This window comes from Peromyscus leucopus, chromosome 3 (assembly GCF_004664715.2).
Source record: "Peromyscus leucopus breed LL Stock chromosome 3, UCI_PerLeu_2.1, whole genome shotgun sequence".
NCBI classification, from domain to species: domain Eukaryota; kingdom Metazoa; phylum Chordata; class Mammalia; order Rodentia; family Cricetidae; genus Peromyscus; species Peromyscus leucopus.
Genome location: NC_051065.1, coordinates 68,337,130 through 68,350,367, shown reverse-complemented (window position 1 = coordinate 68,350,367; position 13,238 = coordinate 68,337,130). Strand labels below are relative to the sequence as shown.

Here is a 13,238-nt window from a genome sequence, read left to right as displayed (position 1 = left end):
AAACATGTGATGAGGTAAGAGCTTAGGAGAAGCCGGGGCTGGCTCAGAATATGCTCTGCCTTGCATAGCAAGAAAAGCTTCCTCCCTCCCTGGGACTTCAGTAAATCCCTAAGCAAAGGATGCTGTTCCAGTTACAAATTGTCAGTATTGGAGAACAGGGTGATGGAAACCTGGAGTTAAGGTAGATCTTTCCTGGAACAAAGGTTGACTGAATTTGAGGCATCTACTTGCAAGAAATGGTTGTGGCTGAGCTGGAGTTGCCCTGCAGAAGATGTAGGCTGGAACTCCTGGGCAGCTGTGTGTCCTGGGCAGCTGGGGATGGTGGCAGGTGTACTGGGAGGTCTGGCCTGGTGTTTGAGCCCCAGATTCTAGGCTAACCAGGACAGCCCTTCTTTTCAGGCAGGGTCTCACAAAGGGGAGTGTTCGACGATGTGGCTCAGGCATTGTGTGTTCAACCTGTAGGGCTTTTTAGCAGTTGTTTCCTAGACCTCCATCAGCAAGGCCATGCGTTTCTGTATCAGCACGCAGCCCTCGGTAGGAAAGCACCATCTCAGCCCATCTTTTTTGGCTTAATTTACTAGGAACTTTTGACTGTCCTCGGGAAAGAGAAGAGGATTACAGGGCACAGGCTTCCAAGCCCCCTGAGGAGGATGCGAGCAACACAGCAGAGTATACACTCTGTGCTCATCTTGAGCAGGAGTGAAGGGTACAGGGAGGGAAGTGGAAGCCATGTTTGTCATGAACGCAGAGTACCGGCCCTTTGACCACGCATGGAAAAGGAAAGCATGCCAAACTGCAGGGCATTTCTAGGCAGCGCTGGGAAGGATGTGTCTGGGGACCCGTGTGCCTCATGCTTAGTGATTCAGCCTTGAGATGCGTTTCCATAGGCACCATGCCAAAGAAGAACGTAAGTGGCTTCCAGGCACTACCTGGTCAAGCTTAGCACTGCATGGGCAGAGAAGGGTGAGGCCTGGGGTGTCAAAGCGGGCTCCCCTGTCCCTGCTTCCTTTCCTGTAGCTTCCCTGGTTCTTGAGAATCACTCAGGTACCAACTCTGAACCTGGAGTCCTTTGGAAGGACTGGTGACTGAGAGGCAGGTTGTGAGCTAGGCCTGACCCTGCATCTGTGCGCTCTGGTCCACAGCATCCGTGCACCTAGAGAGGAGCTTCCAGCCCTTCGCAGTGTTACCTGCTCAGCAGCAGATGGCGCTGTCCCGTCTCCTGCAGAAAGTCCTGTTCGATGAGGAACTCCTTAAGGCCCTGGAGCAAGTGGTGAGGCAGGGTGGGGGGTTAGTGGTGGGGATGAGGGGGTTGGGTCGGGGTGGTGGTGGTGGTGGGCGTGGGAGTGTCGGGGTGGGGGCTGGGGACTAGTGGTGAGGGTGGGGGATCGCTGGCAGGGGAGGGTGTTGAGTTTGGGTTTGTACCTGGTTGCTCTGAAAATGTGCACAGGCTAGACTCCTCAGGACAGGCTTTGGGGTGATATGACAGAAATTAAGTTTCACTACCTCCTTTTGACCCTAAAACTTGAGGCCGACATCAGGCAGAGAGGACAAGTGACTTTCTTAGAGCTATAACAAATGACCACAGGCTTGGTGCTTAAACATAGCAGAGATGGATTCTCTTACAGACCTGGAGGGCAGGATCCAGAGTTGACAGTGGCAGCAGGGCCATGCCCCTCTGAAAGAGCTAGGAGAGAATCCTTGTTGCCTGCAGTTTCTGGGGGCGCCTGCCATTCCTTGGCTTGTGGCTACATCGCTCTTCTGTCGCGTCCCCCTTTGTTTGTTGAGGTCTTCTCTGGACACAAAGCTCATTAAGGCTCACCATTACTGGATAGAGGGTGCTCTTACTTTGAGACTCTCACCTTAATCCTGCCTGCAAAGACTCATTCCAAACTGGCCCCGTCCTGAGACTGCGGGCGGACATGTATTCAGGTCACAGTGAAGGGGCTATGTGGCGGAGCCTGTTAGTCTGTCCCATTTAGAACACAGATAAGTAGGTGTTTATTGCTTTGTTTTGCAACAGCCAGATTTCGGGGGACACGCCAGCTGCTCACCCTCCATCAGCTCAGATTTTTTTAACTTAATGAGGCTGAAGCTTTGGAAATTTTCACTGTGACATTTCCACCCTCCTTTCCGTCCTGCTCAAATGCTTTAGGTGTCCAGAAAAAGACTCACGTTATCTTCCCTCTTGAAATGAGATTGTGCTGGAGAGCACAGAGGGCCTGGTTTGCCTTCTGGAGGATGCAGGCTTAACCCTAGGAAGAGCACAAATGTCTCAGAATCCCATGACTTCTGCTTCATTAAATAGCTCCTTCCTAGAGGAAAATGTCAGGCTGGTCCCTTGTAGAGCAAGTAGCAGCTGCCCTGTCAGATGCTGGCAGAGCCTCAGCCCGCTGGTGGGTGTCAGAAGGGATGCAGGGTACTTACATAGAGTGGAGCTAGCCCAGGAGATCGGAACTGCCTCATGGGCAGTGCCATCCCACCCCAGAGCAGCCCTGTGGGGATGGGAAGCTGCCAAGGTAGGTTGGGGACACACTAGGTTTAGAGGGCTGTTTTTAAGAGTGTGAGAACCAGGAAAGGATGCTGCTTTCATGTCCCATTCATCAGTTTGGTATGTAGCTACTTGTCCCTGTTTCTGGTAAAAACTCCATAACCTGGCTTGGTCTGGAAGGTTCTCTCTGCCCAACATTTCCTGCATGACTTCTCCCCCCTTTCCTTGGATAGTACTTGGGCAAGGCTCAGCTTAGTGTGTCCTTTGGAGGAAATTTAGGCCCATAGATAGCGTCAAAGCACAGAAAAGGCTCAGTGCTTGCTTTCCCTGGAGAAGGTGACGTGCACGGAGTGTTGGGAAGGTTGGGGTAGGGCAGAGGCTCAGCTGCTTGTACTTCAGTGGGTTCTGCTTCACCGTGGCCTTTCTCCCCGTTCTGTACTGTAGTGTGATGATATGGCCGGTGGCCTCTGGTCCTCGCAGGCTATATTGGCGATGAAGGAGCTAACAGACAGTCAGCAGCAGGACCTCACAGCCTTCCTGCAGCTGGTGGGGTGCAGGGTACAGGGTGAGCGTCCTGGCCCGAAGGATGAGGTCAGCAACCAGAAGCTCTTTGCCACAGCCTACTTCCTGGTCAGTGCACTAGCAGGTATGGAAACCAAGACAAAAAAGAACAGGGCAACCTCTGCCACGGCTGGGAAATGGTATTGCTTTCTGTATGTGCTTCTGGGACACAGAAGCAATGATGATCAAAGGTGCTTTCTCTCCTTTTCAGTCCTGAGGGTAAGAGTGGAAGGTCAGTGGAGTCCTGCCTGTATGTCTGTCCTACTCAGGGAGGACTATCTTCTGGTCCCCTCCCCCGAAGTCCTTTTCAAATACAGCCTGTAAGCTACACCGGGGTCCACACAGCGCTGTGCGGCAGGCACTTTCCCCTGGCAGCTGTTTATCCTGACCTCTCCTTCCTCTCTGCACACTTGTGCTCCACCTCATGGTACTCTCAGGGTTCAGAGTGTGTGCTGTGTGATGCGCAAGGCAAGGAGGCAGGCTATAGCTGGGCTTCTGCATAGGTCTTCCACAGCTACTGATAAAAATAATCTCGCAGGCTTATATTAATTACAAACTGGATGGCCAATAGCTTAAGTTTCTTGCTAGCTAGCTCTATCATCTTAAATTAACCCATTTCTATTAATCTATGTTTTGCTACATGGCTGTGGCATTACTAGTCTGCTGGCATGTTGCTCCTTGGGAGGCAGGCTAGGGTCTCTCCAGACTCTTCCTTTCTCTTTCCTGTCTCTCTCCTTGGATTTCCCACCTGCCTCTAAGCTGCCTTACCATAGGCCAAAGCAGCTTATTTATTAACCAATGGGAAACAACATATATTCACAGCATACAGAAAGACATCCCCCAGCAGGTCTTAAAATGGCTTTCCAGGGGGAGTGGATTTTGGTTACTGTCAAGTGGAGACCATCATGAAGGAAGGCTGGTGGTGCCCTGTGAAGCAGCTGTAGCCACATCCCATCCTCGGAGGACCAACTTCCCTCCAACGCATGCTAATAGGCACTGTGTCCTCATACAGGCATTTTCTTCCAGCACTACAGAGGGAAAGGCCCAGGGAACAAAGACAGTGTAAGGCTGTCCAGGGAGTCCAGAAAAAGTGAGTCGGTTACAAAGGAGGTTCTGTGGCATTGAGAGCTGGGATTTGCTCATAGTCACACAGGCAGGGAAGCTCTCCAGGAGACGGGAGACTGCAGTACCGGAAGCAGCCAAGCAGGATAAAGCCAAATAACACCGCCAGGGCCCAAGAGGACCACTTTCTGTTCCAGCACTATGCCCAGATCTTAGAATACCATGCTGTCTGCAAAGCGTTGGCCAAGGAAGGGTCCAGGGTTGACGAGAATACTACCAAAAGCTTTAAATCAGCCAACCTCTGCAGTGGCTATTATAATGAGATCACAGCTCCGATGGAAAGGGCAGGGTTGATATAGACACTAGCTACACCTCAAGCTTCCCCTGCATCCAGCTTCTTTGTGTTGTGCTAACAACTTGGGGTAAGCATCTCTAGGGATGAGGGATGCAGTGCTAACTGAGTGAAGCAGGAGGCACCCTGGAAGGTGAAGGGGCTGAAGTGTGTCAGTGCTTGGTGGACCCTTCTCAGCCCTGTGCTTTCCATCCCCATCTTTGTGGAGTGGGGTGCAGGCCTCCTTGAGGACACAGAAAACTGTGAGCCTTCTCAGAGGCAGAGGCATGACCACACTAGAAGGTTGTGTTGGGGTTCTGATGGGATCACCTAACAGGGTTGTCCCTCCCTTCAGCAGCCTTCAAATTTTGGGGATGGCCATATCCTTTTGTCCTCTCTGGGTCACAGCCTCAGTGACACGTCATCTTTAATACAGCTAACAGATGTAGGTGGTCATGAAGTTCATCATTAGTCACTATACCAGGTGACTTAGCAGCTCCAAGGTCATGCCCTGGGGGTCAGGGTCATTTTTGGAGCTGTTTTTTACTGGGAGGTATTGTATAGAGGCTTGAAGGACACTGACTTGGATTCCCTTTGGCAGGGCCAGGAGCTGGCAGGTCCCTCTGGTGTAGCCCTAGCGTCTCACGATTCTCACACAACTTTGTTGTGTCACGATTAGTGCTCTTGGAGCTTTCTTTCCCAAAGGGACTGGTTTGTTTGTGTGGTGCCCTCTAGTGTGTCAAATGGACAGCTTCTAGAGGCACACCAAGCTATGGCCTTACATGTTATATATTTACATGCCTGTCAATCCCAGTACTTGGAAGAGGCAGGGTTACTGCAAATTCGAGGCTATGCTGGGTTACATAGCAAGAACGTCTTAGAAAACCAGAAACAAAACAAGCTCCAGCCTAGTTACCTGGTAGCGCTCTAACCACTCCAGCACTGCTTTTTTGAGCCAATTATTCTTTCCCAGAGCCCATGCCCTTCTTTCTGGCTAGCAAATTTGATGTCAACGAACATGCTCTGGTGACTAGATTCTCTGGAAGATCCCACAGAAAACCAGCACTTCAAATGTGACCACACTCTTTTGTTTCTGAGAGTGCGGAGCTCTGGCTGACCTAGAACCCAGAGACTGCCTGCTTCTGCCTCCCAAGTGCTGGGATTAAGGGTATGCCACCACACCTGGCCTGGTCACACATTTATTTTCTCTAACTGGTTGTAGTAAGGTAATGAAATGTAAATGTAAGGTAAATTGGGCACCTAGGGATGGATGAAATGTTCTTTTTAATACAATGGCTCACTGCATAGTTCAGGCTTGCCTCAAACTTGTGATTCTTCTGCCTAACCTCTCAAATGATGAGTTTACATGCATGCATTACCATGCTTGGCTTCCACAAACTTGTTTTTGACAGTGACCATGACCATGATGCATGTCTTCTACAGAAATGCCAGATAATGCCACAATTCTCTTGGGGACATGCTGTAAACTCCACATTATTCGTATGCTGCGTCACCTGGTAAGGAACCTTCAGATGGGACAGTGGGGTGGAAAGGAATGGGGATGAGGAGGGACAGAGGCTATCCAGCTGGTGAAACACCTCTAGTTTCTCAGCTTGAGACAGTGTAAGCACGTGTTAGCATTAACACATGGCTGCTGTGGGATGTCTGAGGTCCAGAACAAAGTGTTCAATGAACTGGCTAGCAAAGCAGCCCAGTGTGCAGACTCCAAATCATGTGCTTTCCCCAGTTTGGAGACTTGGCCATAGCTCAGTATTGTGAGGCCCAACACTCTCTCGTTGGTCACTGCAGTGTGGGATGGTTTGAAGCTGCCTTGTGTCAGATTTGCCAGGAAGCACTGAGGGCTGCTGTCTGGAGACGACATAGCTTCTTCCATCCTCCTACAATATCAGCAGCTTGGTGCTCTCTGGAAATATCACTGCAAGAGCAAGTGATCAGTAATGAGTCTAACCCCAGAGTGGAGCTAAGTTCTCGTTACAGAGAGGGCAGTTAGCAGAGGGACCAGCAACAGGCTGCCCCAGAATGCCCAGAGGCAGCTCCTCTCAGTCTGTGTTGGCTCCACTGTTACCCTATAGAGCAAAGCTGGCGATGCAGACTGCCTCTACAGGCCTACCTACCTTCGTTCTGCATGTCCTCTGGGAATACCAAACCATGTACATGGTCTTGGATGTCGTTCTGCATGAAGGATGTGTCAGAAGTCAAGAGCACTATCTTATCACACAGCTGGGCAGGTGCCATCAGAATCGACCAGATTCTGTGCCCCAGGGTATACTCAACTACTTGGAAGCATGCCACCATATCTCAGACCAGCTGAGGGTGATGGCTGCTGGTGTAGTTTGATTATAGAAATGATATAATTGTCCTAATTGTATGAGATGATGAGCAAAACAGCTCTGTTCCCTCTTGCAGCAGAGAGTGCTCAGCACTTCCAAAGTCTGTTTCTTGAGTATTTAGGGACTAATTAAAGCCATTCAGGAAGTACACAAAGAGAAACTTGTGCTATGGGAGCCAGGCCCTAATGAACTCACTTAGCACCCCTTTGCAGTCAGCTCTGGCTCTGGCTCTGGCTTTGGCTGATGTCCCATGACCAGCAATGAACCAGTTCCAAAATGGATGGGCTCCTGATGCCTGCAGATGCACCTGCCTGCTTTTTGGAGGCTGCTCAGCAGACAAAACAGGTTTCTTTAAAGGAAGATCTTCCTAGGTTTCTCAGGTAATCTCTGTAGATTTCCCACTGCTCTCTTTAGAAGAGCCAGGCTCCTGCAAGCGTGGAGTATTGTGTACTTCTTACAGTGACTTACCTAGAAAAGGGCACACAGTCTATCTGCAGCCCTGTTTGAAGGCCCAGGTACCTCTGAAATCTTCTTCTTTAAGGGTTTTGGGCAAACAGTGTCAGATATACTAACCATGTGCTGTGAACTGGTAAGAGGGTAGATTCAATCATTAGAGAAATCTAGAAAACATCCCCAAAGGATAGAGAACAGCAAGGGCAAAGGTTCTTGAAGCAGGAAACACAATTAACAAATGACAGTGCCTACACTTGAGTTCATCCAAATATCTAAGAAATTCTAATATTGCCATTTACAGTAATAAACAAAACCACCAATGGCCAAGTGGTGAGTGCATACCTGCCCCAGAGCAGAAAACAAAACAAAACAAAACAAAAACAAAAAACCTGTATATTGCAGAACTCTACAATTAGCAAAAAAGTGACTGGAACATTAAACCTCGTGGGAAGTGCCTGTTGTATGTGCCCTGCTGTTCACTAACCCTGCTGCTGCCTGAGGAAGAATGGAAACGGCTGCAGGCCTCATTGTTCAAGCCTGCAACTCTAACTGCCCAAGCCAGAGACCTTGCAGCTTTATGTCCACTTTGAGTAACTGGCTTGTATAAACAGGGCTCCAAAGAAGGCGGTCCCCTGAGTTGGGCCTCTCATAATCAGCAGGGCTCTTACCTTGTTACAGACCTTGGGTCCTGTGCCCACACTGGGTGGATGGCAGTGCGCTCTGCATTTGGCTACTTCAGGCTCTGAAGTACCATAGTTGTATGTATGGCAGCCATCTCTTCCTCAGCCTACAACTTGGAGGCTGTGGGGCTGTAGCTGCTCTGTGAAGCCCTAGCCTCATTTGCACCTGTCTACCAGGAGCTAGCCAAGTTCCCAGTCAGGTCCTGCAGCTCCAAGATTCCAGTGATCAGGGCCCCAACCTGCATCTACCCATAGGGGGCACTAGGGAACTTTTGTGCCTACAGTTTTGGAACTGTAGCTGATGGTGCAAAACGCCTCAGCACCACTCAGGCTTGTAGCTGGGATCACATCTGTGGTCTTCAGCTTCATGGCAAACAATGTCACAAGTATTGGCCTCTCCATTACTTATTCTTTGCATGATATTTCCACCCTGGCCTTGCAGCCAGACCGCAGACACCAAAGGACAGGCTTGCACACCACTCACATTAACCCACGACACAAAGAGGAATTCCCCCTCATGCTCTGTACCTCCAAGCATGGAAACCAGAACTATTGGGAAGACCCAAGGAACTTGTCTTCCATAGTCCACTGACTTTGGGTTAGGGCTGCTGGTACTGAGTAAAACTTGTGCTTATGTCTTAGATCCTGAAGGAGGTACTGTCTGGATCCCACATCTCCACTAAAAGTAGTTATAAAGCCCCAGCAACTTTAATCACCCCATGGGACTAGGGAAGGGCTCCATTATGTTTCAAAACCTTAAGTTCCACGGCTCCCAGAGATATTTATCTGGTAAGACCTGGAGAAAGGAGATGGTTCCAGCCTGCAGCTCTAGAATTGTGGGTATTGGTATGACAGACCCAAGCATCTCCTACAACTCTTGGTATGATCTATGCTCCCCTGTACAGACCTGGGGACAGTTCTTTCTGCATCTCATACCAGCGAGTCCACAGCAACAGAATGTGCTCTTGGCAAGCTGTACTCAGGGCAAAGCCCTACAGCTACCTTCATGAACTACTGTGGTTAGGACTGTTGCTGCACCCCAGACCCTAACGATGGGAACCCAATGAGGCACTGCATGGCAGCTACACCTTTGAGCTCATGTGTAACTAAAGCCTGACTATCCATCCAGCTGACATTTAAATCAACAAAAATTCCTGCAGGAAGTGCTTCAAAATATTGGATGTGCCACAGATGTACAGGATGCAGAGAACAAGCCAAAGAGAGTAGCTGCTCTCTAAAAATAATCTCTTAGAAGGAAGTCTGAAGAGAGTTTACAGTAACGATCCCAAGAAAACATTAATGAGCTCCAAGAGAATATAAACAAAATAATACAGAGAAGAAAAAAATAGTTCAGGATATAAATGAGAAATTAAAACTTAGAAATCTTACTTAAAAAAAAACTAACAAAGACTCTTAATTCTGGAGCTAACATATCTAGTCAGTGCAATAAAACACACAAATCTCTGACACCAGGCAGGAAGCAGTGCAGGGAAACATGGCAGAATCTAAGGATAATGCTTCCAATTACTTCAGTAAGACAAGGGGGCTGGCGTGGGGAATGGAGAAAAGCTACAAGACACCTAGGACAGAATTATGTGAACAACTATTTGCACTGTGGGGATTCCAGAGGGGAAGGAAAAGAGTCATTTAAGAACTAGTTCCCTGAAACAATAGCTGAAAACTTCTCAAATCTTCAGAGAGACGGATATCTACACACCAGAACTTAAAAGACCCCAACTAAATTAATAAGCAGAGGATGTCCTCACCAAGGCACAGTCTAGTTGACACATCAAAATCATGAGAGAAGGAAAAGCAAAACAAGTCATGCAAGGAATGCCCTGGATGGAAGGAGACAGCATGGTCTGCTCTAAATACTGACAAAGTAACTGTCAGCCAGGAAACCTTAGCCTTCAAAGGTGCAGAGGGCAAAGATGGTGCCACACAAGCAGAGACCAAGGGAATTCAGGACCACGGGACCAGCGCTGTAAAAAATACTAATGGGAGTAAATACCACACTACAAAGATTAGGTGCCTATCTTTCAAAGTATGTGATATATAAACCCCACTAGCAAAACAGACACATGAAAGGAAGGAGTAACACTAAAACCTCAGCATGACAGGGCATCCCCAAATCACAAAAGTGACAGGCAAACAAATCTGTACAAAACAAGAAAAAATATGCAACATAATGACATGGAATATAAATTAATTAAATTTACCAACTAATAGACTAGCTGAGTAAGTGAAAAAAAAAAACAGTAAGAAAGAGCTGGGCATGGTGGTGAATGCTTATAATCCTAGAAATTGGGATGTGGAGGCATCTTCAGCTACATGTAAAGTTTAAGGGCAGTCTGGGCTGCATGAGTCCTGTCTCAAAAAAACAAAAGTACCACCCACCAGATTCAACTATATGCTGTCCACAGACACAAGAAATCCATTTACTGATGTATGTGTATGTGGTGGCTTGAACAGGTATGGTCCCCATAGACTGACTCGTGTTTGAATGCTTGGCCCATAGGGAGTGGCACTAATAGGAGGTGTGGGCTTGTTGGAGGAAGTGTGTCACTGTGGGGGCGTGCTTTGAGGTCTCCTATGCTCACGCTGTGCCTAGTGTGGTACACAGTTGCTTCTGCTGCCTGTGGATCAAGATGTAGAACTCTCAGCTCCTTCTCCAGCACCATGTCTGCCTGCACACTGCCATGTCCCACCATGATGACAATGCACTAAACCTCTCACTGTAAGCCACCCTAGTTAAATGTTCTCCTTTATAAGAACTGCCTTGGTCATGGTGTCTCTTCTAGCTAAGACAGTGTATTAAAAAGGATGGGGGAAATAAAGCACCCAAATGGAAAACAAAAGCAAGCAGGAGTTATACTCATATTATCATAGGGTAAAGTGGACTTGAAATGAAAAACTAGAGAGAGAATGCAACCACTAAATATTCCTAAACAGATCAGTTCAGCAACCAGGTGCAGAAGTGCAAATATATATGGATCCAACATTACCAATCCCATAGCCAAAACAACCATGGATGTGAAAGCAGAGATGAACACAGGTGCAGTCAGGGACGTCCCTTCTTTTTCCACCATGGGTAGCACATTTAAACACGAATTTAAACACCTCAGTCTACAAGTGAGTGTTCGCAGTTACAGGGCAGCTTAACCATCAGCAGTGGCAGCAAACTCATTCTTACCAGAACATGTACTACTCAAGACTAGAGCATGTTAGGCCACAAATAAGTCTCAATGCAATTTTTTTTAAATTTGAAGATTAAGAAAGAAATCAAGAATAACCAGTTATCCACATTCAACCCTGTTATATCAGGAATAAGAAAGGGCACAAGACAGACAGACAGGCTGAGAATCAAATTCAGGGAAAGGGCACTCAGGGTTCTTGCAGTGGTAAAAGATGGAGCCAAGGCACCGACAGGGGATGTCAGACATGATATACAAACCAGCCAAACAATTCTGAGGGACACATGTTATTTTATGGGTGCACTCTTAGAAACGACTGTCTTGAAGAGGAAGAAGTTTGTAGAAGTTTTTCTACCAAGGCCCCACTAGTTCTTCATAACCCACTCTCACTGTTTCACCCTCCTCTAAGCTAAAGCTGGTCTGCGGACACAGCGTGCAATCTTTTACCCCTGGCTTACTACCCCCCATTAGCCTTATTATCTGCACATTAGCCACATGCTGCAGCACCCGTCTGCTCAGTTTTGAATTCAGTAGAACTTCATTAGTGCTCTAAAGCCTGAGTCAGTGGTCACTCCTGCCCCAAAACATAATTCAGGGTACATCTTTCTGCTAGTTTTCTTTTTTAAAATGTATTCATCTGATGACTGTGTTGTCTGCATGTGTCTATATACAGCATATGTATGCCTGATGCCCTCAATGGTCCCTTTGGCTCAGGAGGCACCATGTGGGTACTAGGAACCAAGGGTCCTCTTCAAGAACGAAGTGTGCTTAACTGCTGAGCCACCTCTCCAGCCCTCATGGGTTAGTTTCTGAATAAAGGCCTTAGCAGTGGTTCTCAACCCTCCTAATGCTACAACCCTTTAATATAGTGCTTCATGTTGTTGTGACCCCCAACCATAAAATTATTTTGTTGTTTCTTCATTACTAACTTTACTACTGTTATGAATTGTAATATTTGTAAATATTTGATATGCAACCTCCTGTGGGGTCTCGACCTATAGGTTGAGAACTGCTTCCTTAGAGCCAAAGGTTGAGAACTGCTTCGTTAGAGCCAAAGGTTGAGAACTATTGCCTTAGAGTCGATGGCTACAAAAGAATCATTAGATACAATACACTGATAACTAAATCTTTTTGTACACTGCAGTTTTACACCACATTAAATCAAAGGGCCAAAGTACTCAGATTTTTAACTGAAAAAAGAAATCAATGTAGCTAAACTAAGTCTTTTTCTCACAGCAGTTTAGTCTCGAAGAGGTTTTTTGTTTGTTTGTTTTGTCTTTATAAAACCACTGAAATGATGGAGGTGCTAGCTGGTGCCACTATAATTCAGCCATTACTTTATAGTTTCTACTTAAGAGCTAATTCATGCTTAATTCTGTTCCTTTAAAAATATTTTTTAGAAACCATTATTACCCCTGAAGACACATGCTCTAGGAATCTCTCTTATAAAAAAAATAAAGGCACAATCATGCTCATCTCTTCTTTCTAAATCCAGCTATACACACACACACACACACACACACACACACACACACACACAACACACCCTAACCTTGTCACCTGTCAGTTAACTCACGACCTCACTGTATTTCTACCCTGAAGTCCATGGTCAGCACAGGAAGTAAGCATATTATGTATCTTTGGAGGTCACAAGGGACTAAAACTTAAAAAAGAAACCAAGAACAGAAATTATAAAAATACATGTTCCTAGTGACTAATAGATAACTAGAGAAATTCTAGAAAGAAATCAAGGAACTCAACAAAACCCATGATCCACAGCAAACACAGCAGTGAAAGGGAACTTTCAAACAGTAACAGCATCCATCAGACAACAGAAAGATCTAAGGCAACTGACCGACCGCTGCATCTCAAGGAGGTAGAAAAAACAAGGACAAACCAAAACCCAAATCTTAGCAGAAAATCAAAACTTAAAAATACAGAAGAGTTGAGTGTGGTGATACACACCTTTAACCCCAATGGAGGCAGAGGCAGGAGGATCTCTGTACTTTCCAGGCCAGCCTGATCTACACAGTGAGTTACAAAACAGCCAGTGATACATATTGAGACCCTTGCTCAACAAAACAAAAAACCCCACAAAAATCAGTGACACAACTGGGG

The 13,238-nt window shown here is 47.0% G+C and overlaps 2 protein-coding genes across 6 annotated transcripts in view; one reads left to right on the top strand and one right to left on the bottom strand.

Annotated features, from left to right (window-relative positions):
- Positions 1-13,238, bottom strand: part of LOC119086172 (MAGUK p55 subfamily member 6-like) — a 563,311-nt gene that overhangs the window by 411,349 nt on the left and 138,724 nt on the right. The window lies entirely within an intron of this gene.
- Gsdme (gasdermin E) overlaps positions 1-13,238 on the top strand; it is a 61,089-nt gene that overhangs the window by 45,088 nt on the left and 2,763 nt on the right. The window contains 3 exon segments of the mRNA XM_028892637.2: positions 1,143-1,270; positions 2,933-3,134; positions 5,886-5,959. Of these exon segments, the coding sequence (XP_028748470.1) occupies positions 1,143-1,270; positions 2,933-3,134; positions 5,886-5,959 (404 nt within the window).